Here is a 25,036-nt window from a genome sequence, read left to right as displayed (position 1 = left end):
TTCCTCAGTGTATTAAATAATTCTGACAGGATGCTCATTTTCTTTAATTATCTCCAAGTATCAGTAGTTAAAATCTTGTTAAAAATAATGGTATAAGTAATAGCCTATTGGGATTACTTTTCCTATAAGCTACACAAGATAATATGTACTGAATTTAATCACATGTTATGCATCGTACAGATAATTTTGCATTATTGAGGAAAATATAAAATGGTATTATTTTGAGAGAAAAAGGCACCTGCAACCCCTCTGCCCAATATCCACAAGACCGGAAAGAAAGATTCTTTCATTCTGTGTGTTTGTGTGGGGTCTGCTGTCATGTTTGTTAATGATGGACACACTAAGAGTTAAATAAATAGGCTGAAACTATTTGCTTTGGTAATTATATCTCCAGTGTTACTTTCCAGTAATGTAGCTTAAACTGCAGGAAAAAAGTAAATTGCAAAGATAAATATAGGTAAAATTATGCAAGGACTTTGCAAAGCCATTGATAGTGTATCATGACAATGTCTTAAAAAAACCCTGAAAGTCATTTATAATCTTAATGTTCATTAATGCTAAAAGACAAGATGATCAAGGCCTTAAAACAATGCCTAAAAATAAAGTTAATTGTGACATTTGTTTAAATGCAGCCAATACGCCACACATTTTGACAGCATTTATTAACCCTAAAATATTTTCAGGAAGTTGATCTTCAGGTTCAAGGATTTTAAAGTAGAGTTTCATTTTTTCCTGTTAAACTCCTGTTCACTTCATATTATACCACCACGAATTTTATAACCAGCTGATGAGACCTGTATACTGTATATCCTTACTTAAAGAGAAATTCCCTTTGTTTATAATGCAGGCATTAACCAAAGCCCACTTGCATTTTGAGCTGTGTCCAAAAATTAAATGGGAGCTTTCTTTAAAAATTATTTCAGATTCTTTCAAAATCAAGAAGTCATATTATGTCTTAAATACTAAAGTCACAACCGTGTTTCAGAATCATTACTCAATGGCTGACAAATCTCCATGAGCATTTTCGTTCCGATTTAAAATACACTTTTGAGGCAAATCTCTCTGTCATTCAGACTTACGGTACTTTTGTTCACATTAGGAGAGGTCCTGGAGAGTACAAACTAGATCACTTCTGGATAAAAAAAAGGCTCAAGAGGACGCACTACATGAATTGGCACTTAGTCCATTGAACCAGATGAGATGTCGTTCACAGCAAAAAGCCCTGAGATGCACTTATTGCCTGCATCATTCCTTACTGTCAGCTGCTTCATTCTACAGAATACTCTCACTGGTTCATGTTACTTGCTAACATAGGTACAGCTTGTGTCTAATAAAAAATAGATACGGAGACACTACTCAAGGCTAGGTGGATCCTGTCATGTTTAGTCAGCTGTCTTTCTCTAAATTTAAGTTAAATTTTCCATTATTTTTAAGAAGAACTACTAAGAAAAAGTGATATATACAGTCAAATCTCCAAAGGTGGGGAAGAAACTATGCAGAATAGTAGTATAAAGCAGGAGAGTGATTTCGGTTTTGGAGTAATTCCTAATGATATTTATCTTTATGTAATTTATATGTCTCAATGTGTCATAATTTCATGTTTGTAATGTACACCTCTCATAGCCTACAATCCTTGAAAAGCCTAGGTACTAAAAGTGTGTACATGGTTTACACAAAATCAGGATATTGATTTAGAAGAAATGAACTTCCAAGGTACAGAGGCAAGAGAGAGGTGCTGCATGTGTGCACATCTGTGTGCCTGTGCATGATCTGCAAGTAAAATTACATTTGCCTATATGTCTTCTTCTTTTTGTGAGTTCCGTACCTTATTTGTGTTAGAACATTTTCAGCCATTACTTTTTGCATTGTAAAAAAACATACTAAGAACAGTAAAAATGATGATAGAGATTAAATTTATGTTGAATTCACTGAGACTTCCATTGGATTAAATTTTGACTTGATCTTAATTGGTTGATAAAAAAACTCGCATAAAACAGGCAAGGCAAAGTTATAAGAATCATGACAGAGAAATGAAGAATTATTTGTTGTTGTATTTAGTTAATAAAATATGGTCTATTTAAAGAGATTTTTTCACTGCAATAATGTAAGATAAAATGAAGTATATTTTTTTTATTAAAAAAAAGAATAATCCAACTAAAAAATTAATTTTTCAAGATAAAAATTTTGGTATGAAGAAATTATACAAGGTGTTATGAAGAACATAAGTAATTTTCCAAATACTTTTTTATGCTCTTATCAGTATTTTTATTCTTGTGAAGGCCAGTACTTTCTTCTGAATATGTGCTCCTAAAAATACTCATTGTAATATTTTTTAAACTACAAAAATTAATATTTCAAAACATTTTTATACATGAAAGAGATGAAAAAGGTTGTATATATTATTCACAATCTGTGATAGAGAAAACTTGTATGTAGAACGCAGTCTAAAATGCTATCTGTTTTTCCTTTAAGATTCTCATAAAATGTGTATTTTTAAAATACTTGGCTATGTAAAATTCATTTGCCCTTTCTTTTGGACACATTTGCTAGCTGTTTTGCAACATCCATTAGTAAGGCATATGATTTACACCTTTGATCATAGTCATCTTTTTTTTCCTTCTCTTCTCTTCTTTTTCATTTTTCTCTTCTATGTCTTAATAGGAAAAGAACTACTCTAAAACTCCACAAGAATATGGACAATCTGTGGGTGTATATTTGTGTGTGTAAAACCTGCAGCTGGGGAAACTTCACTTGATTATTTACTTTTGAGCTGGTTAGCAATTCAAATTTTCTTCTCATAGGTCCACTGGTTTCACTGTCTTGACCTTTAGTGTTTTTGACCTTAAACCTTCATTGAATTGACCCAGTTTCATATGGAAGGACGTCAAGTCTGCTTAGGCAATGTTCTCTGTTGAGCTGGCATCTCTCTGTTCTCTGTTCACTCTCTCTCTTTGAGTTACTCAGCTAGAGTTACTGAGATTGATCAATTCTTGGGTGTTTCCTGCTGAAGTTCTATATATTCTGCTTCATTTCCCTGACTTTGAGGTTCTATGGCTTGAGAGAAAAGCAAACAATGCTCATCTACAGTTGCCGTTGTGCTGGAAGGCAGCTGAATGATAGAGTACTGCCATAAAAGTCACCAAATTCTGTTTACAAATTGTACCATTGGGCTTCTTTGTACTGTTCTATTTCTTTGTCTGTTTCCCTTCCTCTAAGCTGGGTTGATAATGCTCTCTGTAAATTGATGTAAAGTTATCAACTCTAGCTATTATATGAACATGGGTTTGTAGAACCTGAATGTCATTAACTTTCCTTTTTCAAAGCCCATAATACCTCCGGGACTCTGACAGTGTGTTGCTACACAAATCCTAAATACACCCTGCAGTGCTGATATGTGCTGCTAATTTGCTGTTGTCATGACTAGTTTATTATTTTGCCTGTCCACAGGGAAAAGCGTTTTTCCATCCTTTTCACAGCTGGCAGTACTGCTCAGCCAGGAAATATAGGAGTTCTTGCGGACTAAGTAGAGAAAGAGTTGATATCTGCTGCCCTGGCATAGCATACTTCTCCTGAGGGACAGAGGTAGGTGTAGCAGCAAGATCAGTCCACAAAATGTAGTCAGTAATGCTATGAAAACAAAGGTTTACTTGCACTTTTGGGAAGTCATCTGAAAGCACTTTACAACCTTCCCTCAATGATTCTGGTGAGTCTACATTGCTGTCCTGAGGAGGGATGTATGTTAGAAAGCTGCACTGAAGTCATGGGGAGAAATATCCTCTAGCTGAGATATGTAACTGCTCTTTTATAACCTCTTTATAGACAGGTATGTGTCTCTTCTTAGCTGTGCTTTGTACAGCTCAGCCTGACTGAAACACCTGTTCATCTGCCAATCAAAGTCGTGACATTCACAGATCACAGAGAAGAACCACTCCGTAAATTTTTTTTTCATCTTCAAAAAATATTTCTTGGTGCTCTTTCTTAAAAGTGAAAACAGTGCTTTTGAGGACAAACTTCCTTAAGTAGAGATGGCATGTATCAGATTTTTTTTGAGAGGGAAGTTAATCAGCATTTTTGCATTCATTTATGTGTATGAACAAATCAATTTTTAATTTATGGAATGATGAGACATGTTCAGACTTTCCTATTGTTTTTTCTTCTAAAATACAGTTTCATTTCACATTTATCTCACATTTAAGAATGAATTTGTGAATGTTTATTTTTACAGATGTAGAGATAAGAGTTCTTACTGAAAAAGAAGAATCTCAAAGAATCCCATATTCCATGGTCAGTTACACGGTGCTGATAACAAAGGAGTCACACAAGCCCCAAAACTGTTACCAGGAGTCCACAGCACTAAAAGTTGACAAAATAGATGCTTCAGGAAGTCAGAAATGCTACAGTAGCTGCAGCTGGTACACCAAATTATGAAGAAAGTATATTACTATTTTTCCAGATACCAGATGTTCCAATAATGGAAACACCACTACTTAGAAGTATTGTTTAAAACAAACTGATTTAAAGATTATTTTTATTTTAGGGGAGATTGGTATTATAATGGCTTTTTAATTATGCTGGCTAAGCCCAGTCTACCTAGGTCATTAAGTTAATGAACAAATTAGCAAAGAAATCTTGATGTATTTATGAATTTCAAAATCTTTATTGGGTTGTCTCAATAATTTTATCCATCTTAAAAGAATATTTACAGAAAATTTAGTATTCAGATGAATTCTTACAGAAGAACATCATCCTGATAAGGCTGTAAGTGTGCTGGGACATAGTTTATTCATGATTTTATAGCATGAAATTTCATTTTGACAGGTGTTTGGCATCCCACAACACCAATTCATGTTTCTTGTAAAGGTATCATTAAGATGAAAAGTATGTACTTTTAAGGCACACGTATAGTAAATCAAAAGCTTGGTCTTGCCTAATTTTTTTTTTCTGTTAGTGCTACATGATTTTTCAAAACATATTTTGCAGTACTCAAAACAAGGCCAGCTGGATGCCAACAAGAGATGAATCTGTTCTGAAAGCTTAAAAAGGCCCATGACAAGTGAATGCTGTATTCTTTTCATTCTCTTAAGCCAGCCTCTCAAAAGACTTAGTTTTAGAGTAAAGGTTGTAGCTGTAAACTGGATCTTATAGCAGCTCAACCAGGATGGCTATTTCCCTGTGCAGGTGTGGAAGGTGAGGGTAGGAAGGTGGGAAGCTCTGTCTATAAACCCTTTTTCTGTTCCTATTGAATCAATCTCCCCAGTGTTCCTTTAAAAGAACAAGCTCTATGGGGCATGCGGCTGTTATAAATAGACCTGTGCCCTGCTGTGGATATGGGTTTTGGCAGTTAGATGTTATTTCCTACACGCAAATAAAGTGCAATCTGCAGAGTACGTCCTTGCGTGGCTTTTCATGGGTGGTTTGCACGCTGTCTTTGTAAAGACTGTACCCGCTCTGTACAAATAGTCATACACTATAGGCGTTTAGTAGTCAGATCTTGCCTCCTGAATGAGATAGGAAAATATAGCTTGCCTCAATGGCAGAGTGCATTACTCTTCAATTACTGTAAGCACTCCTTAGAAAAGAACACACTCATGAGGCAGTTTTCACCACATTGAACCTATTCTGATTAGTTGAATAAATACTGCAGAAGATCAATCATTCTCAGATATCCTTCAAAGAAATGAGATTTTCTAACAAATAAATTTGCACTGAAAATAAATGTTTTAATAATTGATTTTTTTATAGAAATAGAGGTGCTTGCTTTCTACAGGTCCAGTAATTTGTCTATCTAGAGTATCTTTCCCTAAAAAAAAAAGAAAAGGGCAACAGAAATAACTATTGTTTTCTGGCTTAGTAATTTTTGGCAAATTCAGTAGTAAATAAGGGTAATTACTTCTTCATTATTTGATTTGTTTTAAACAAAAGCACTCTGTTTATATTTTACCTTTCTGAATGAACTGGATGCAGTAATTGATTTTTCTTCCTATGTAAATTAGAATACATTCTCTTTTATTGTTAAATTTAGTTCAATTTATGGTACAAATATTGCTAGAGTAAGAGCTTCATTAACACATAGGTGCTATTTCATTTTATCTGGTCTAATTCTAAATAAGTGCCAGTGTTCTGCATTATCATTAATAAATTTGTAGTTTCTATACATACATCTTTCAGGTACAATTAAAATGGATGGTCAATAGATTGTATGATTTCTTAAAGTGCCTTATTCACTGTAAGATTCTGTATTATTCAGTGAGTAAAAATATTTAAATTGTCTTTTTGAAGAGGTACAAACATGTTTCTCAGTCCTTGTTTCTACATTTGGAGTAAGTGTCATAAGATGATGAACTTGAGTATTCTGTTGCAAATCTGTGAAAACTTAAAGGCAGATGGTAAAGGAAAGATGATGTTTGATGCTCATAAGGTCTCCAGACAATAATTATTTTCTAATAGATAAGTCTGTTATTACGGTCAAAAAGGGCACGTGTGTCATTTATCAAACCAAAGAAATATTTTTTAGGAAAATTTCTAAAAACAGGTTCCCTTTGTTAAAATTACTTCCTTGATCATAATTAACAGCTACTGCAAATGCAGGTGAATTTAGCTATCAATAGCTGCAACATTTTTCAGTGAAAGAAGCCTTACTTCTGTGAATACTTATAAATGGATAATACCTCTGCCATGTAACAACTAACTCCTGCACCAGTGGAAGGATTTCACAGTCATTTCTGCCTAACAGAAATATTTTTATTTGAAGTTCTGGAAAATCAAAGGGCGGGAAAGGGGTAGAGAGAGAGATGATGAATGATTTCCACATAAGAAAAGACTTCTATTGTTTCCATTTTAAGACCTTTAGTTTGGTAAAACTTTTAAAGGTGGAAAGAAAATTTCCCTAAGTGTGTGAACTTAAACAAAAGAGAATGTTTACACTCAGTCTACAGGAGAGAACCCTGCTAATGCTCTGCAGGAAAGTACTCTGCTAGTACTTGCAAGGCTGTAATTATTATGGAATAAAATTGGAGACAATGGGAGTTGTGCCATTGAATTTTTCAAGTCCAAGATTTAGGCTTTATGGACACGGTTACACTTCCTAGGAGACTGAAGAGATTTTGCCCCTATAAATTATTTTCCCCAGGACTTATCAAAGTACCATATGCAGGAGGATTAGGAAAAATTAACTCCTCTCTTGTTTCACTGAGCAGTTCTGTCAGAAAAAAGATAGAATATAGTCTCACCCAGATACAGTTCTTATTCCTCACCTCCTGCTTCTTCCCTCTTCCAAGTTCCCTGTAGGAATAACTTTCCTGCCCTTTTGTCTCTCAGATAAAATTACTCTACACTCTTCTCTTCCTCCTCCATCCCCAATAGCAGCAGCAGAGGTGGCTGTTCTTTCAGCTCATCAGTATAAAACATAAGTACAGCCACAGTTATAGAAAACAGAGATCTTACAGCAGCTGAACAATTCTGTTCCAAATTATAAAGCTTTGAAAATTCTTTAATTAATACATTGTGTTTTCCACTGATTTTTAGGAAGATTTTTCTTTATTCATTAAAAACATGAGTAAATCTTGCAAGTTATAGCTGTAAGTAGCATATAACTTCATGTAAACTCAACACGTTTTTAAAAATTGCATTGGGAAAATCCAGCAGAGATAATTACATTCAGATTTATAATTAAACTGCTCCATTTAAGCAGAAATGATTTAGCCTTGAGCTGTGGAAGATATTTTTCTTTTGCTTGTTAGTACTTAGGTGTGACATTTCTATTAAAAAGAAGGCATATCATTCTTACTGAGTGCAGCTTAATGATATGTGAAATATGAATGTATCCATAACTTAGAATATATACAGGATTTCCGGGATTTGATTCAGTTCTACATAGTGCTGTATAAATGCTGCTTGTTTTAAATAATCCAAGCTTGAAGAACAAACTCTACCTGATGCTTTTATCTGTGTCTTAGGAACTTACTTTTCTCCCATACAAAGGTTGATTACTTAAAAGACCTCACTGAAAGAGAATTTTTTCTTATTTTTGCAAAACATCAAAAAAAAAAAATTAAAAAATCTGTGTTTCAAACCAGAAGAAAATGCAAACCATGCAGCCTGTCACTTATCTGTACTGCTTTATCAAAATGAAAGAAATACATATGACATAACCCTTTCCTATACTGCTTCTGGAACCTTAGTAAAATCAACATTTGCTATGTCATAATACAGCCTTTAAAAACATTGTTATGAGGAAATCTTGCAACTGGAACATGATGCATGTGACTGTGCTTTTTTGGAATTGATGCATTAGGCACAGAAGAAGTCTTTCAGTTTCTTTGCTGTACTTTCTATTCCTATATCACTTGCACATCAAGCATTATTCATTCATGACAGCTGGATTATTTTGGGGGCTTTTTGTGTGTGTGTGTGTCACAGATGCATGTTTGCCTGGGTTTTTTGGGCCAACTTAATATAAAGTGGTTAAAAATTCAGAAGATATTATGTTTCACTCAAAAAATTCTCTGCCTGTAAAGGCCGTAAAATTATCCCTCTAATATATGTGTTAAAATTGATATTTTGCACCTCTATGATATAACTAAGATTTTTTTTACCTATTTAGAAGAGAGAAGTGGTCAAATACTTCGTGATTGTATGACTTGTCACAGTGATAGACAGGTTGAGGCAAAATCTTTCTACTCTGTGATTCCCTACTTGTTCTAGTGTGTCATTATGAAACAAAAAGAGACACCTTAACTGACAGAGCTTTAGAGAAAGTGTGATTTACAGAACAAGTTTTCTGTATTTAACATAACATTAAATTCAAATACATAAGAAGGGAGGTTTTATATTCATTTGCTATGTAGTCAGTTAAGAAAAATATTTGAAATAATGAAAAAGAAATGTATTAAGGGAAAGATCAAAATGAAGAGAGCTTCATCAACACCAACAGAATGTAATAGGCCTTTGCTCTAAACCCATCCCAGATCAAACTGGAGTTGAAGGGCATACTGTTATAAATAAAAAAATTAAACAGCAAAAGATAAATTTACTACCTAAAGTTCCAATCAATGTCAAATTAAGCATGAACTTTTATAATCAGTTTATAATCTTTAGTCTCTCTAAATGCAATGGATTTTAAACTGATAGTCTTTCAGCATATGTTTCCAGTGATGGTTTATTTGAAAAGGTGGAGACCCTATAGTTCTTGTCTTTCTTTTCGTGTTCTAAATACAAGAATCTGTAACTTTTAGCTTATGACAGAGACTGTGTTGAAAGTACTTTAAAGGTGTGCATTTATCAGTGATTTTTTTTTTTAAATCTTTATTATCATGTTTGACACGGAAAAAATTCAGCATAGGTAAACTACTAGGTAGTGCAACTGTAGTCTGTATAATGATCTTGTGTTGTTTCCTGTCTCTGCATGTCGTAGAATTGTGACTTCCTAAAGTAGAGTAAACTTAGTTTAGGGAGTCTTAAGTAGAGTGCACTTCTAGGAACTATACTGAGCCTTTGACTTTACAGAGAAGCTATCTGCGGAGATTTTGTACAGCTGAGTCAGGGAGCCAGAGTCAGGCTTGGGATTCACTTTGTGTGTGTTCATGTGCACCATTTCTGTGACTGTGGAGGTCAGCTAACCCCTAACCACAGTTTTCTGTGTTAGGACTGATTAACAGTAGGAGATAACTGACTTCATGAATACTATGCCCTTAGATGTTTATTATTACATAGCTGGATATATATATTTTATCTTCTAGTTGCAGCTATGGTGTGGAAGTGTATACTGTTCCTCATAACAGGTTGCTGCTTGCTCAGAAGAGCAACTCCAGCAAGAAGTTTGAGTTTTCCATAATTAATTTCAAAAGAGCCAGGCTTAAAAAAGGCAGCCATTTTATTCCTTTAACTAGATGTAACAGTATGATATAAAGAATTTCAGGGGAATTCAATTGGCTTCAGATGTTTAGGGTGGAGAAGTGAATGCCACCAAGGGAAGGAATGGGAAGCTGCTCAGAGTCATGATCGCTTCCAGCAGCATGACAGTCATCAACAGGCAGCTGTCTTTTTGTCTGTCACTTCAGAAGCAAAATGGTATACCCTACACTTTCTTCCCTATGACATATTCATAACTAATCCTACAGCCTACACAAAGATATTCCTTTTGGCATGAGTAGGACAATTACTGTAAGAGAAAAAAAGTCATGCAACTGACCGGCTGTAGTTATAGCTTCCATGGGAAATTAAATCTCAAGAAAAAAAACAAGTACATAATATCATGACCCATTATTAGGTGAGATGGCAAATTAAGCATGTGTCCTCTGATATTAATGGTATTTTCTGTGTAATGCCCAAGTAGTTAACCATGATTTTATACCTTGTAGCTTAAGACATCTGTAAAGTATAATTCTACAGAAAATGGATCACATTCACACATCCTTGAAAGAAAACAGATTTTGTCATTTTACTTCTCAAGCATAAACACCTCATTTTAGACTGAAAATATCTAACCTTGCCAACAGCTTAATTTCAGTGACACTTTACAATATAAAGTTCCTGCTTGTTCTCAGCTTTTTGAACAGTGGTTATCTGATGATCTTCAGAGAGATTATCTTCATAAATATAATTAGACTGCCATTAGAATTTGTAAACTCTTTTCTAATAGATGTCTTACAAATTTTGCTTTAGATGTAACATATGTAATGTAAAAACTTCCTAAGCCTCTCGTGTCTATTGTTATTATATTTATTCATACAGCATAATTCATATTTTCATGCATTGATATTTTATATATGTTGTAGAAGGGATACAGCAGAGAATATAGTAAAAAATAATGTATTATTGTCAGTATGTGGTATCTAGAGAGATGCAGATCTGTTTGATTCTTACAGTGTTTCCTCTTTCAAAACAGAAATACTGAAAGCATATATACTTCCCAAAAAGATCACTACCCCTTCATACTTACAAATTTAATTGATTACAGCAATTCCATTAAGCATTTTTCAGATCTTGCACAATTAAATAACAAGTGTGTAGAATTTGATTGTAATGTTGTCTTCATTTAGTGTTCAGGAAAAAAAAAAGTATTGCCTTGAATAGGAATACAACTATCTCCTGTCTAAAGCTGTGATGATTTTTCTTCCCCAGACTCCTGTTTGTGGCAAATGCCCTTCCCTCATTTCTCAGTTTTGGGCATCAACATTATGCTACCACTTAGCCACCGGGACTCCAGCCAGGCATTGGTACAGTGGGAGTGCCAGTGTTTTCACAGGTGTAAATCAAATTGGCTCTGCTGGTGCCAACTGAAATGCATCCATTTGTAACAGGTGATGTCTTCCACAGGCTCCTTCAAAACAGAGAATTGTTTACCGCAGATTTCAGGTGCACAGCAGGGAAAAGAAAAGCCACACCTATGAATGAGGATACATGACACAACCACTTTTCTCATCTGATGCATCAAGGTCTTTGGAGTGTGAGGGTTTCAGATTCAATCCCTTACTCTGTTCCTGTTAAATATTTTGAAAAATCCTGAACTTATAAAAATTTGATGAGATGGTGAAATCATTTTCCACTGAGCTGACATCAGCAGCTGCACATTCCATTGTAGCTCATATTGCTTCAGTAGGATGGATAAGACTGGACAAAGAAGAAATTGGAAGTTGATAAATTTCTTCAAATTTTGTCTCCTATTGCTGTCTAATGGCCAATAGTGCAATTTATTGTTGGAACACGTGATTATGTTACTTTACTATAGTAACACCTGCGCAGATTCATGGTCCCATCAGCTGTTATCATTCTGCAAAAAATTTCTCCCAAATGATGTTCAACATAAATGTGGACTTAAAGCTATCAATATAATCATAGATTGTTACAATGTACACAGAGAACATTGTAACATGGATTTACATGAGACCAGCAAGAATAGTTTAATTAAAAAATTACTTCCAATAGTCATTCTTACATTAAAGTTTGAGAGGACCGGAACACAGACGCATCATCTCCAACTGAAATGATGATGCAAAAATAATAATCTGGAATATATACAATTTGTAATTTACATATATACTTACTTGCATAATTAAATTATCTTACAATATTATTGATAAATTTTATTCTTTCAATATTTTATTAGTGCATAAATTTTCTCTTTTATCAATATTTTTCTGTCTGTGGCATTTCATAAAAGTTTTTTTTTTACTGTGATTTTACAAGTGTTATTAATAAATTCCACATAATGCAACAAAAATATTATTGCAGAGCAGAATTAGAAAAAGAACAATCCCTGATCCCTCAAGTGAGTGATGTTCATAGGGATGAGGATTCATCTGAACTGACCAGGTCAGGTACTGCTTTTATTCCTTGCTAATGACTTTCTTGCCATCAACTTACTAACTGACAACCACACTTATTATTGGAAAAGTGTGGTCTGACTTAGTATGCTTAGACTAAATCCCCATGACATAAGGAGATAACGTTTTACTTAATTGGATAATTAGTGTTTTAGTTTAAAAAAAGTTCAACTTTATTTGCCAAATAGGAATCATTAGAAAAAGAGTATAAATTATTTTTATTTAATTCTTCTTGAATAAGATTGTATTCTAATCTAATTTGGACAGAAAGAGACTTTAAAATGCAGAACCATGTTGTTTTTTACTATTTTTGTAAAAATTAGTCAGAAGAATGCCAATTCTTGGAAGCACATATTTTACTAAACAAAAAAAGAACATAGAAATACACCCCCAAGAAAATTAGTCATGATAATAAGATATGCACTGCTTAGTAATTCAAATACTTTTTTTAAATTTTTGGTATATATATGTATATATATATATACACATACATCCTTTAATTGGCATCTTTAATTGTCTTTTGAAATTCTCATAGCACTAAGAAAGTCTGCTCACAGATGAAAGTCTCTTATAAAAGCCCTGTGCAAAGCTAGTACAAAGACAACTCTTCCTATTGCAAATAATTTTCAACTTTAAAAGGAAACAAAACCTTCTTTTCCAAATGACCTTTAAAAAAAAGTAATTCTTTTATCCTTTTGTTCACCTTTCTTTTACCTCATCATTTTGCACTGGGACTCAGCTATCATAAAGGTCTTTTCCAACCTAAATGATTATATGATTCTTTGATTTTAATTGCTCCTTGTTTCCATATACCTATTTTGCAGATTGTCGTTCATCCAACCCATTTTGTAGTAGTATCCTAACTCCTCTCAACACAAGCTTTAGGGCTTTAGTCTGACTAATGCATGTTAACTGACTATTCAGAACATGCCCTAGGTTATACAAATTTTTAGGATCAGGAAACATTTGCACTGACTCTGTTGTGAGAAGATTTCCCCTTGTCCCTAATTGTCCTCTGAAGGTGGATATGTCTGTGACAGAGAGGGGAAGAAAGAAAACCTACTTTATTGAAATTTGATTAGCACTGCTGTTTTTCTTTCTCGATGTTCTTGAATTAAAGTCTCTGGCACCCCTCCCCCTTTTATTTTGTGGAAAATTTCAGGTTTTATGTATTTTTAGAGGGAAGGAATAAATACACTTGTGTAAAAGCAGTACATTAGATTCTAATTATCAATTTTTAAAAGAAACTTTGAAATCTCTGTAGACCATAGAGTTCTTGTCAATAGAAAATATGTGTAGAATAATTGTATTTTAGAAGTGCAATTTTCCAAATAGAAAGTCTGCTCAAGTGGTTAATATTAAAGGTTTCTCTAGACTCATTTACACTCTTCTATCCTGTAGAGGGTATCCCTGTTCCAATACAGACTTTTGCAGTTGAGGTCTGCCAAAATAGGTGTGTTTGTGTCTATGTTTACTATACCTGCCTTTTTTCCTTTCCTCAATTCAGGACATCATTCTGTGTTTGCAGTCTTAGATAATACTAGAGTTGAATGGTTGTTTAGATTTCTCAAATAGTTTTCATTGTACATCTTACCCAAGAAAGGGCAGAGGGAGGAGCTGGTGGCTACAGAATAAATGGACACGTGGAGAAGTGGATACAGGAAGAGTAAATAGTGGAATAAGGTCCTAAAATGTATTGCATAAAGAAAATTATGTAAAGATAACAGATGTGGGATGGATAATTAATACTGTTGTGCAGGAAAGGAAGGGTTAATATCCCAGAACATTTAGTATTTTTTTCAGTCCAGATATGCATTGCAATATAGCATTTAAATTGATTTACTAGCAACAAATAAATGGGACAGTGAATTTTTTTTTTTTCAGCTTGCGAAATTGGCAGTGGAATAAGACCTAGAATCTGAGTATATCACAGGATGAATATATCAATTTAGGGTTGTCAAACACTCCTTGACATTTAAAACTTTTTTACTTCATTCTCTACCTTTTTTTTTTTTTCATTGTATGTGGGTGGGAAATGCAGAAAGGGAAGCAGTCAATTCATACAACAACTATTCAATGTCCGTATTGTTGTGAAATTAAGATCACAGCAATCCTAATGGATGTCACAGCCCTTGTTCTTGCATTCTCTGTGGGGGTATAGCGATTGCTTCATTTTAAGGCTAGACTATCTTGCAATTTGTCAAGTTTCTTTTGATTCTGATTGCTCTACCTGTGTATATGAATTGACACATTTGACTTTCCAAATCATTGTAAGTGTATTAATGTAAGTCATTGACGTATAAGAAAAGAGAAGGTGAACAGTTGAGAATCAGAGGCATAGGACATTGAGGAGCAAATCAGCACCTCAGGATACTGAGGAACAAGTACATCTGATTCATACTCCTGCCATGTTGAATTTACCTAGGAATATAAAGCAATTCTTGAAGTACATTATTTAATGCATTTCTTGATCTTTCATGTGGTTTCATATGTAACATCAAATCATTTGTGCAGCTGTATGAATTCTTTAAGTGACAAAGAACTTATAAAACTGAGTTAGTGAAGCAGTAAGACCTTAATTTATTGCTAAAATACAGTCATACTTCTTGTTAAGAACTGGACATAATTGTCAGAAAAATTGAATAAATAGTTCCTCCCAGATGTGCTAGCAGCAAATTGTTACCAACTTTTCAGTCCCTCTGAAGCAAACTAGCTTTCATCTTGTTATAGGGTAAAGCAGATTGCTAGATCCCATGGACTTGTAGACTGACTCAATTTGACATCTGGTATTGGATATAATTTAAAAACTCTGTCATAAATTTTGCATAGATTTATGCGATGTATTTCACAGTAGTATCCATCCTATTATTCATACTTTATTTTTTAATCAGTCATCTCTTTGCCATATGTGTTATTGTTTGCACACATTAGCAAGAATTATGGAATGATACATCTTTTTCTGCCATCACAGAAAAATATTCATGATTTTCTGCACTAACAAAGTTTGCTGCAAGGAGTTACTAATTTTACACTTGCGGCAGATTTGCCCAAATATCTGACACTAAACTCTTTGTTACTTAGTGAGAATAACAGTATAGTTTTCAGCAAAAGTAGAAACTATTCCCTCACATTTCCAAATCTTTGCTGCATTTTTAATATCCAGGATTTATAGGGAAAATATAAAATTAAGAAAATCTGTCTGAATACAATCATTTATACAACCTTGTCGCAGTAAATTCATGTGATTCTGAAATGTAAACAGACTGTGAGGAGGGGAGTAGGTTAGAGTTGAGCACTTGTTCTCTTGCCCTGTAGTTTTGCTCAAATAGCACAAGACCAAGAATCAGAAAATAAGTTCAAACAAGAAGTATAAATGGGATACAAAACTAAAGCTGCTGCTGGACACAGTGTCAAAAAATCTAGTCTCTCACAAATCTTCTGTGTGTCTTTCAGTACAAAAAATAAAAGCCTTTTCTTCCAGTGCTTGTGGCACATAAATCAAAGAGACAATAGCAAGCATTTCTCTAGCCTAACCTGCTTTCTAGAATATTTCAGGCACTGAAAGTCAGGATTGTTTTCTAGTGTTGTATAAGTATATCTAATGTTAGCTCCTTGCTCTCCATCCTTGCATCTGAATCTCAGTTTTCCATGCCTTTTATTGTTGGATAATTTAGTTCATTTTAAATTAAATCAATCAACTATTCCCCTACAGTAATTAGACACTTTGTAATGTTGAATTGCCCTACAAATTACATAGCTAAGTGTGGGTTACAAATAACATGCATTTGTCCATTGTCCAGCAGTAATACTTAGAAAACCTGTATAAAAATTGTCAGATTAGCATGATAATAAATAGAACGTGACAGATCCCAGCTAATGCAGAGCAATACAGCTCTGCTCAAATCAGTCGAATGGTTCCTAGGTTATACTAGCTGAGTGATGCTTGTGAAGCCCAGCAAACACATCTGTAACTGTAGAATTGCTAATCTTGCCAGTTATTAATCTTTTTATCTCCAGTACATTTGAAAAAAAAAAATATATATGTTTAGGCTTGTCTCTGTACTTCACTCTTCCTTTGTCTTGAGAGCCCTTGCTTTACCTGTTTTTTGTTACACTTTTTACCTTTTTCCCCAGCTAGGGAAAGCAACTATAATTGTTTCTAGTATAATCCAAGGGCTCAGATAAAACATCCAGTGCAGCCTGATTTGTTACTAGTTGAACAAAAAACCTACAGCTGGCAATCAGAAAAACACTCAACCATCTCATCTTTAGTGCCAAATCTGATGACAGGAGATGGGAGTAGAGACAATAATCTTGTCATCCTTCCCTGTTTTCAAATTCCTGCTTTGAAACCATTTTCTTTTGCTTTGTCTTATTCTTACTTCCAGGAGTATGAATCAAGGTAGTCTTCACAATGAAGCTCAAATAAATTTTATTTAATATAGAGACATAAATAAAACAATTGTGTTGGTCGCTCTGTAAAGTTCTAAAGTTCACTCTAAAAAGTTTTTTCTTTGAGCTTTTTCATAATCATTTTTATATATTTATTTCGCTCTATATATGTCTGTAAGTCTGTATATGATAATGGAGAAAATACCAAGTCTTTACTGAGCAAGGTATAATGAAACAGTAGGAAGTTTTGAGCCACTTAAATTAAAATGATGAGGAAGAAACAGACATTAATTATCTCAGACTGCATTATCTTTTCAGTTTGCAAGCAAGGAAATACTTAATACCTCAGAAGCAAAATGCTTTACTTTGGACTGGAGAGATAATTTAAAATCACATGTGGGGGGCAGCTAGATGAAAGATCAGAATCTTGTATATTCACTGAGCAAGAATGATGAGATGAAAAAGTAGACAAAGAAGAAACTATGTTCGTGTTTGCTCTGTCCCACAAACCATGACCTCTTCCACGGTCACAAGGACCTATTTTCAATCTCGAGTCAATAGCTATAAATGTTAATAATTGCCTTTACCTCTTTCTCTGTAGCTTAGCTTCTTGCCCCATTACCAAAACCATTTAGCTTCTCAGTAATTCATTTTCTACATAATCTCTTTCATGTCCCACGTTTCCTCTATTGTGTTTCACCTTGAGCAGTACATCATGTAAATAAAGTCTATATCCATAATCACTTTACAATTCTGCTTAAGGGAATTCACTCTTGAAAACTCCATTCCAACCGGTCTCCATTATAGTAGATCTCTTTAGTCCTCATTAGATGGGACAAAGGGGCGAATATTTTAAAAACTATTTTAGCATCAGTGATGTAACCTTGAGTTATTCAAAAATTTTAGATGTATTTAAAGGATGAGTATGAAGCAGATCTGAGAAAGAAGTTCATTGTACTGTGTTTGGATTCTAAAAATTCCTGCATTTAAAGTAAAGTTTAAGGCCACATTATTGTAGTGTAGACACTGATGAAAGGGACAAAAATGTCCAAGAAGTTGTATTCAAACATTTTTTTTTTTTTTTCAAATTAGAAATAGAGATTTATCATACTAATAGCCAGGAAAATGTGTGTGTTGGTATTTAAGGCAGAAATAGATTAATTAAGACAGAAAAGAATGAGTTCTGTATTCTTCCAATGAGCAACAAACTCCTAGCTTCACACAGTCTGCAATGTGACTATCTCAGAAAGGACTGAAGCAAGTGATGAAATATGTGTGTAAATATGTGTGTAAAAGGTATTTTTAGTTCTGTTTAGGATTTACTGTAATTATGAAGTGTATATTTTCTTGTTTTAAACCAAATTTTACTGTGACTTTTGAATTCCATCCAGCTCTTGCTCTTGAAATAAAAATTAGGTATTTCCCTTCTACTTCTCTGAAAGCCAAATGCCTGTGAAAGCTTTTGACACTCTCTTATGTCATCTCACATTTGCTTGATATGGTTATGTGTGGTTTTCCATCCTTAGTCTTACATTTCAGTTTGTAACAAATCTGAAGCCTTGCTTCATTGCAGTTTTAGTTGCTGAACCACTGTCTGTAATGTTCGAGATGGGGGTAAAAATCTTAGATAATATGCTACCCACATTTTTAGCACGCACTTAGAGGAAGTTAAAAACTTATGAAATTAGTTCCTCTAACACCTTTTATAACATAAGAGAAAAAAATAAAATAACAGTTGCCTTCCAGCCTAGGAAAAGTCATTAATGTTCTTTTCCTCCCTTTCATTTTTCCTTTTGTTCTCAAGCTTCATTCTGACTTGGACAAGGGAGTCGGTACTGTTAAATATACCCTTTCGGGAGATGGTGCTGGCACGGTTTTTACTATTGATGAGACCACAGGAGACATTCATGCCATAAGGAGCCTAGATCGAGAAGAAAAACCTTTCTACACACTCCGGGCTCAGGCTGTGGATGTTGACACCAAGAAACCACTAGAGCCTGAATCAGAGTTCATCATCAAAGTGCAGGACATTAATGATAATGAACCAAGGTTTCTGGATGGGCCTTATGTTGCCAGTGTCCCAGAAATGTCTCCAGTGGGTGAGTAAGAAGCTTTAAACACCTGATAACTAATTGCATATTACTTAATTGTCTTAATGCACATTTCACGCTGAGGAAAGAAAGATAAGGATGAAATAAAAATATACCTTCTAAAACTTATTATTAGGGATGTTTCTAATGCTCTTGTTTAGAAATATGCAGATTAGAGTTTTCTTTTAGCTTTGTTTGCTGATTTATAAACTTACTTTCCTCCAAAATGAGTGCCAATAACTTTAAGTCTCTGAGGACAGGAGGAGAATAGAAAGAGATAGTCAAGGAAGTTATGCTGAAGTCCAGGGGTTCTCTGTACCTCCAAACCTTTTATGTCACATACTTAGGTGTGTTCCCTCCTCTTTGTTTACATTAACTGTTTGCTGTACAGAATTAGATTAATTTTTGTACAGCATCGTGTCATTTAACTGTCTTGTCTTTGTGCCTATTAAACTCCTACAGCACTTGCATGATCTCCTAATTATTCATTAGGGGACAATTCTTTAAGTCCTGCTATACCGTGCATGCTGAAAGTAACGATTGTCCTCACCTCGTTCACAATGCAAGAATGGGAGTCTGCAAGACTGACTCAAGATGACAAAAACCTAATGTCCAAGAAAATCTTTAGTACACCAGATTCTTAAGTTTAAAAAAAAAAAAAGATTGCCTGGGAACATGGTAAGTTTTCAAAAACCTAGTGTACAGAAGAGAGAATAATTTTCTCTCTAAAGAAATTAGTAAGGATACTGAAGCACTGGAATAGGTTTTTGCTTGAAGAATTTTCACATTGTGATAGATATTTGCCAGGAATGATGTAAAGAGCATCAATACTGCTTTGGAGCAGGAGAATAGAATTAATGGGCCCTTCGGGTCTCTGCCTGATGGCTGATTCTGCAGTGGTCCTGAGAAGCGTGTTTGCAACATAAGCACACTGCTTGTGTCCTGCTGCCAGATGGCATTTTGGGTTTCCCTGCAGACACCAGAAATTAATTTGTTCTCCACTGGGAGTCCTTTAACTTCCTAGTGCTAACTTCCCAGTGTTCGTTCCAGCTTATTGCCATTTTCTCTCCTAAACTGTCTTTTCCCAGTACTTCACAAGCCAGTACTAGTCATTTAATACTCCCTATAGTTGCTAACAGTTTTGGAAGTTTTCTGAGTCTGAAATGGCAGAGGGATACTGTTCCCCTTCAGCTATGGAGCTCGAATGTTGATGTTTTTAAAGTCAATCTGAGAGGCAACTGGCTGTCTACACAAGTTGCTAAACAATTAAAGAGGTAGTATTTTAAAATTTGTGGTAAGGTATGGTATAATGTGATAAAGTGAGATGTGAGTAGACATGTAGGGATGATCATGTTAGTCTTATACAACTGTAGAGACTAGTGCACTACAGTTTGTCTATAGATTCCCTATATTGTTTACCCTATAGAGATGCATAATAATATTACTTATGGTTGTATTATTTATAGATGAAAAATATTTGTTATATTTTGATGTATGTCAGAATAAAATTTTTTTCACCAGTGAGTGTATGGTTGGTTGTTAAATTGTTTTTAAAACTTGATCAGAGAGATCTGAGCAAAATAAAAATGAATGATGCTGTTTATACAGTGGAACACAGTGCATGCATTCATTCTTTCAGTCTAATGTTCTCCCTCCATCTTCCTTTCTTATTTTCTTAAATACATGTGTGCAGTAGAAGATTAAATGCTAATAGGGCCTTTATTTCATGGGAAACACTCTTTAAGGTTTACCAAACATTGTGACTTTTACATGGATGGGAAGTTGCATGACTAAATGAGATACAATTGAGCGTGCTGCGTCATGCATACAGTGTTTTAAAACAATTGCTTTCCAATTTACTCTCCTTTGGAAAAACAGAAGTAGATGCCATGGCAAAAGTGGATCTTCTTGATCTTCACTTTATTCAGTAACATTCACTATATCTAGAAGATTTATTCATAACAGATGTTATTTTCCTCTATAAAAACAATTAAAAGATGGATGAAAATTGATCAGAAAAGGCAAGGCAAGAAAAGAGTGCCCTAAGTGGAAACCTAAACTTCAAATAGTGGCTACTAAAGCAGATAAATTTTTTTGCTGCTAGATTGTCTTGCAGTAAAAATATCCAGAAGTGCCTTCTGTTGCCTGTAATGTGCCAGAAGATTGTGCCTTCTCCAGTGTAGGTCTTTCTACTCTCTTGTTCTCTCTTATCGATGCTTTTGCTTTCTAATGCAAGCACAGATTCCTCAGAGGATCTAAAACTACTGCTCTCTATCATCAGTACTATTTAGTTGCACCTATAGAGATGCTTAAACCTACCAATGCCTGAGGCTGACATTGAAAATCTCTGATTTTTCAGCTGGTACAGCATATGGTCATCTCGACTTAAGCAAAAACCCTGATAAACCCTTTCTCTCATAATTTTTTTTTCCATTTAAATTTTCTAGTTGCCGCTTTTCAATTATCAAATGTCTTAAACTTCATTTACTATAGTTTCACAATATTATTGATTATGAACTGCATGAGTGCTGTTTTCATTGTGGGAAATGCACTGCAACATGACTTTTTTCACCCTTACTAGTCAGTTATATGAGCCTGACAAGCTTTTGTGACTAGTGACTTACTGTCTTTTATTGTTCTATAACATTTGCAAAGTTTTTCTCAGTTTGAGACTTTATCCCAAGGTTATCGATAATAAGGAGCAAAATATGGATGCCAGAGTTTATGTTGAAAGGGGAATAGAGGTGCTGAGAAGTAGCTAATAAAATCATACATCCAATGTAAACACACAGTATATATTCAATTTGGACAATGAAATAAAGGGAACGGTATAAATTATCCTTGGGTTAAAACGGTCTGCAGCCATAACAGAAGATTGTATGGGACTGGGAAGTCTTGGGAAGAAAAGTGTCTTTCAGAGCCCTTACACACCTTAGAAATTTTCATGGCTACATGGTTCTCAATTCTGTGAATCTCTGGACTTCATTATAATTGCTGTTGCTGAGTTTGGGATGGCTGAAATAATAACATAACATAGTTACAGAATTATAGTAAAATTGTGCATCAACTTTATCCTGAGCCTCGGTGATTTTTTACTGGAAAAGGTGCAAAAGCATGAAAATTTGTAACAATCTCAAGATCTGGTTTTCTGCACATATATATTATCTAGACACATCTGTCATACCCAAATTTTTCATGGTAGATTTTCTTAGAACTTGTGTTACTTTCCACACATGTTGTAGGTGGAAATTTACTTTTTCCCTTCAAATTTACATTGTAGACAGATTGAAGTTTCTTCTACAGTTTCTGCACTCCAGAGCTTGTTTGTTTTTCCTTTCAATCAATAGCACTCCTTAAAAAAAGATAGCGATAATGCATATCTTTTAGTTTTTTTCTGAAGAGATAATTTTAGGACTGCTATTTTTACTTAGTGGTACATTCCTTACTGGGAGCCAAATTGCTTCATATGTTCTCAAGAAAAAATGTTAGAAGGGTGGTTACTCACTACAAGCCAGGATGCAAACCTATTTGATGCCAAAGCTTGAATGGCCAGCTAACCTTGCTCCTTCCATACATGCACTGTAATCTGCTCTTACATTATGGAGAGAAAAGTCAATCACAGACACACAAAAAATGATCTTCTCTTGAAAAGCCCTTTGGTTACATACTGCCATAACATGCAGGATGCTGTACCCATCTCTGACTTCTGTTTTTTCTGATCCTTTCAAAGTAGTCACAGTTTTCGTGCTGTGGAAAGGTATCTGTACCTCCAAAGTTGACAGTGTATTGCTCACATAACAAATGGGGTGCAGGATACTTTATGGTGAAGAATTTGTTTTGGAAAGGACATTTATGTGGAATTCCCTACAGAAAACCTCAGCAGATGGAGTCAGATTACAACACAGAACTAATATTTTAAGAACAGAGATTGCTATGCTGTCATCTTATGCCTAGTAAGAGACTTATACAAGCTTAAGAGCTGGACTCCTAATGTTGGGGGGGGGGGGGGTGTTTCTGATGTTGAATTGGTTTTATCAATATCCTTATTTTAAAATATTTTCTTGATAAGTTCCAAAATGTAGAACAAATCAGAAATGGAGATTTATCTGTGACAACTGAAACTGGGGCACTAATATTCCCATTTGCAAATTAGTATTAGCAAAATATGTTGTCCTTAAGTATAGTTTAATCAAGTGTGTTGTTCCTTCTGGCAGCTGCACCAGCTTCTGTTGCAATATATTTGACGTAAGCGTGCAAATAAACCAAGGTTATCCCCTTATTAAAGCTATCAGTCCAGATGACTGAGAATGGGGGCATAGCAGCATTAAGCACACATTCAAGGAAAGATATTATTATACATTTTTTTATTTTTATACATAAAAATGTGCACAGAAATGTATTTGCATTTCTTACACATTTCTTTCACTGAATATGCTGATTTTAACAGCAAATTTATAACTTCTACTGTCACTGTCTCCTAATTGTTTTCTAAGGTCTTTCCGTTATTTCTCTATGCTTAATACATAGACCAGCTATGGGTATACTAAACCCATCAATTCCATAATATATGGATGCCATATGTTCTTTCCTAAGCAATTTCATTTCATACTTTTCCACTAGAATAACTCCTTGTTGATTAGAGGGGACTCTACAAACTACGGATCACCACAGCAGACTAAAATGGTCAATGATAAGAGAAAGCTGATATCAAGTTATTTTTACTGTGTTCCTCCACGGTGTAAGGCAGCTATCTGAAGAGTGTTATGGATTTACTTTCCATGGTACTGTCAGTGTGAAAGTAGTCTCTATAAATTTTCTGTCAGTTTTCCTTCTGAATTGAATACTTAACTGGATTTTATTTAAACATTGGCTTATATTTGAACATTGACAAAAGTGCATATATATACATCTGCAAATGGAACATATGTTCACTATATCCACGTAGTTTCATGTGCAAGAATTACAATATAGGGAAAACTAATCTGAGGAACTGGTGGGTAGTAACCTGCACTCTGGTCTGGCTTACCTTGGTACCATGTGCCTGAGTTTAGCCTGAAGCTTACAGTGAGCAGAGACCGGGGAAGGAAGGACTATAAGGCATTGGAGCAATTACTGAGTGATCCTTCCTTTGATATAGATTCCTGGCTTCTGGTGATATATTTTTAAGGACTTCCAAAAGCATATCCAGGCTGTCGAGGAAGATAATACTTTGGGAATCCATTGAGGCCAGAGATATTTTTGAATGGCATTACACACACTCATGGACAGAAAACTGACAGTATAATCTGTCAGCAGCCCCTCCAGCTCCACCCTGGTCTCCATGCTTGTTTCTGGTGTTATCAAGTCCTTAGATACTATGATAGGAGTTGGACGTCATATTCAAGATAAAAAAATATTGAATATGTTTTTTAATACACTATTTCTTGTCTAATTATTCCCATTGATCATTTTCCTTCTTTGTCTGCTGTTGATCATTGAGATGAAAACTTTGGAGGATTTTCCACAGAGATTTCAAGACCAAGACTTAATATGGTACTGAGCTACAACACACCTCTGTGAAAGTTCTGATAAGTTCTTTTTCCCCATACCTCGTTGCATTTCTTAATGTGAAGTTCCATATTCTCAGATACATGCTACGTTAAGATTCCCCTGTAACACTTTGCAGCCAAGCTTTCATTTTGTCCAGCTGTCACCTGTTCATATATTTTCTTTTACTGGCAACCTATGAATTCAGATCCAAGTGAGATGCCAGTGGCAACCCCTCTCTCATATAAAGATTGCCATTTTTTTCCTACTGTTTTAGTTCTCTTTTTATTTGAGTATTATTTTAGGAAAGGCTCCTGTATCTTAATCTTTCTTTTTTTCTCTTTTTAAAGAGTCTTTGCTTAGGAACCTTGCTGAAAGCTTTTTTGAAATTTAGATACTGTGCGATGGTTTCAGTCTAGGCCTTCCTGGAAACCAGTTTGTAACCAGGAAGGAACTAGGAAGGTGACCAAGGAAGTATTCCATGCTATTCCTTTACGTAACCTAGGGTATAAATAAGGCATTGATAAGAGAGTTCGCTCTCTTCTCTTCCGGCGAGGTTGGAGAACGGTGGTCCCTGTCTGGGCCTGGCTTATCTGGAGCTGAGGCCTACAGTGACTGCTGTTATCGGCCACGCGTGAGGGGGGAGTGCTGGGCCGTGTCCAGACGTACTGCTTTCTTTCAAGGGAAGTGGTGAGCTCTTGCCAA

General features: G+C 34.8%; 1 protein-coding gene across 9 annotated transcripts in view; it reads left to right on the top strand.

The window, feature by feature from the left end:
- Positions 1-25,036, top strand: part of CDH12 (cadherin 12) — a 576,725-nt gene that overhangs the window by 425,255 nt on the left and 126,434 nt on the right. For all 9 annotated transcript variants that reach the window (XM_064662120.1, XM_064662078.1, XM_064662095.1 and 6 more), the window contains one exon: positions 18,520-18,814. In XM_064662120.1, the coding sequence (XP_064518190.1) occupies positions 18,520-18,814 (295 nt within the window). The remainder of the gene's footprint in view (positions 1-18,519; positions 18,815-25,036) is intronic.

The sequence above is a fragment of the Pseudopipra pipra genome, chromosome 1, assembly GCF_036250125.1.
Source record: "Pseudopipra pipra isolate bDixPip1 chromosome 1, bDixPip1.hap1, whole genome shotgun sequence".
Classification (NCBI taxonomy): domain Eukaryota; kingdom Metazoa; phylum Chordata; class Aves; order Passeriformes; family Pipridae; genus Pseudopipra; species Pseudopipra pipra.
Note: the sequence above shows the minus strand (reverse complement) of the source record. Positions and strands in the feature narration are given on the sequence as shown.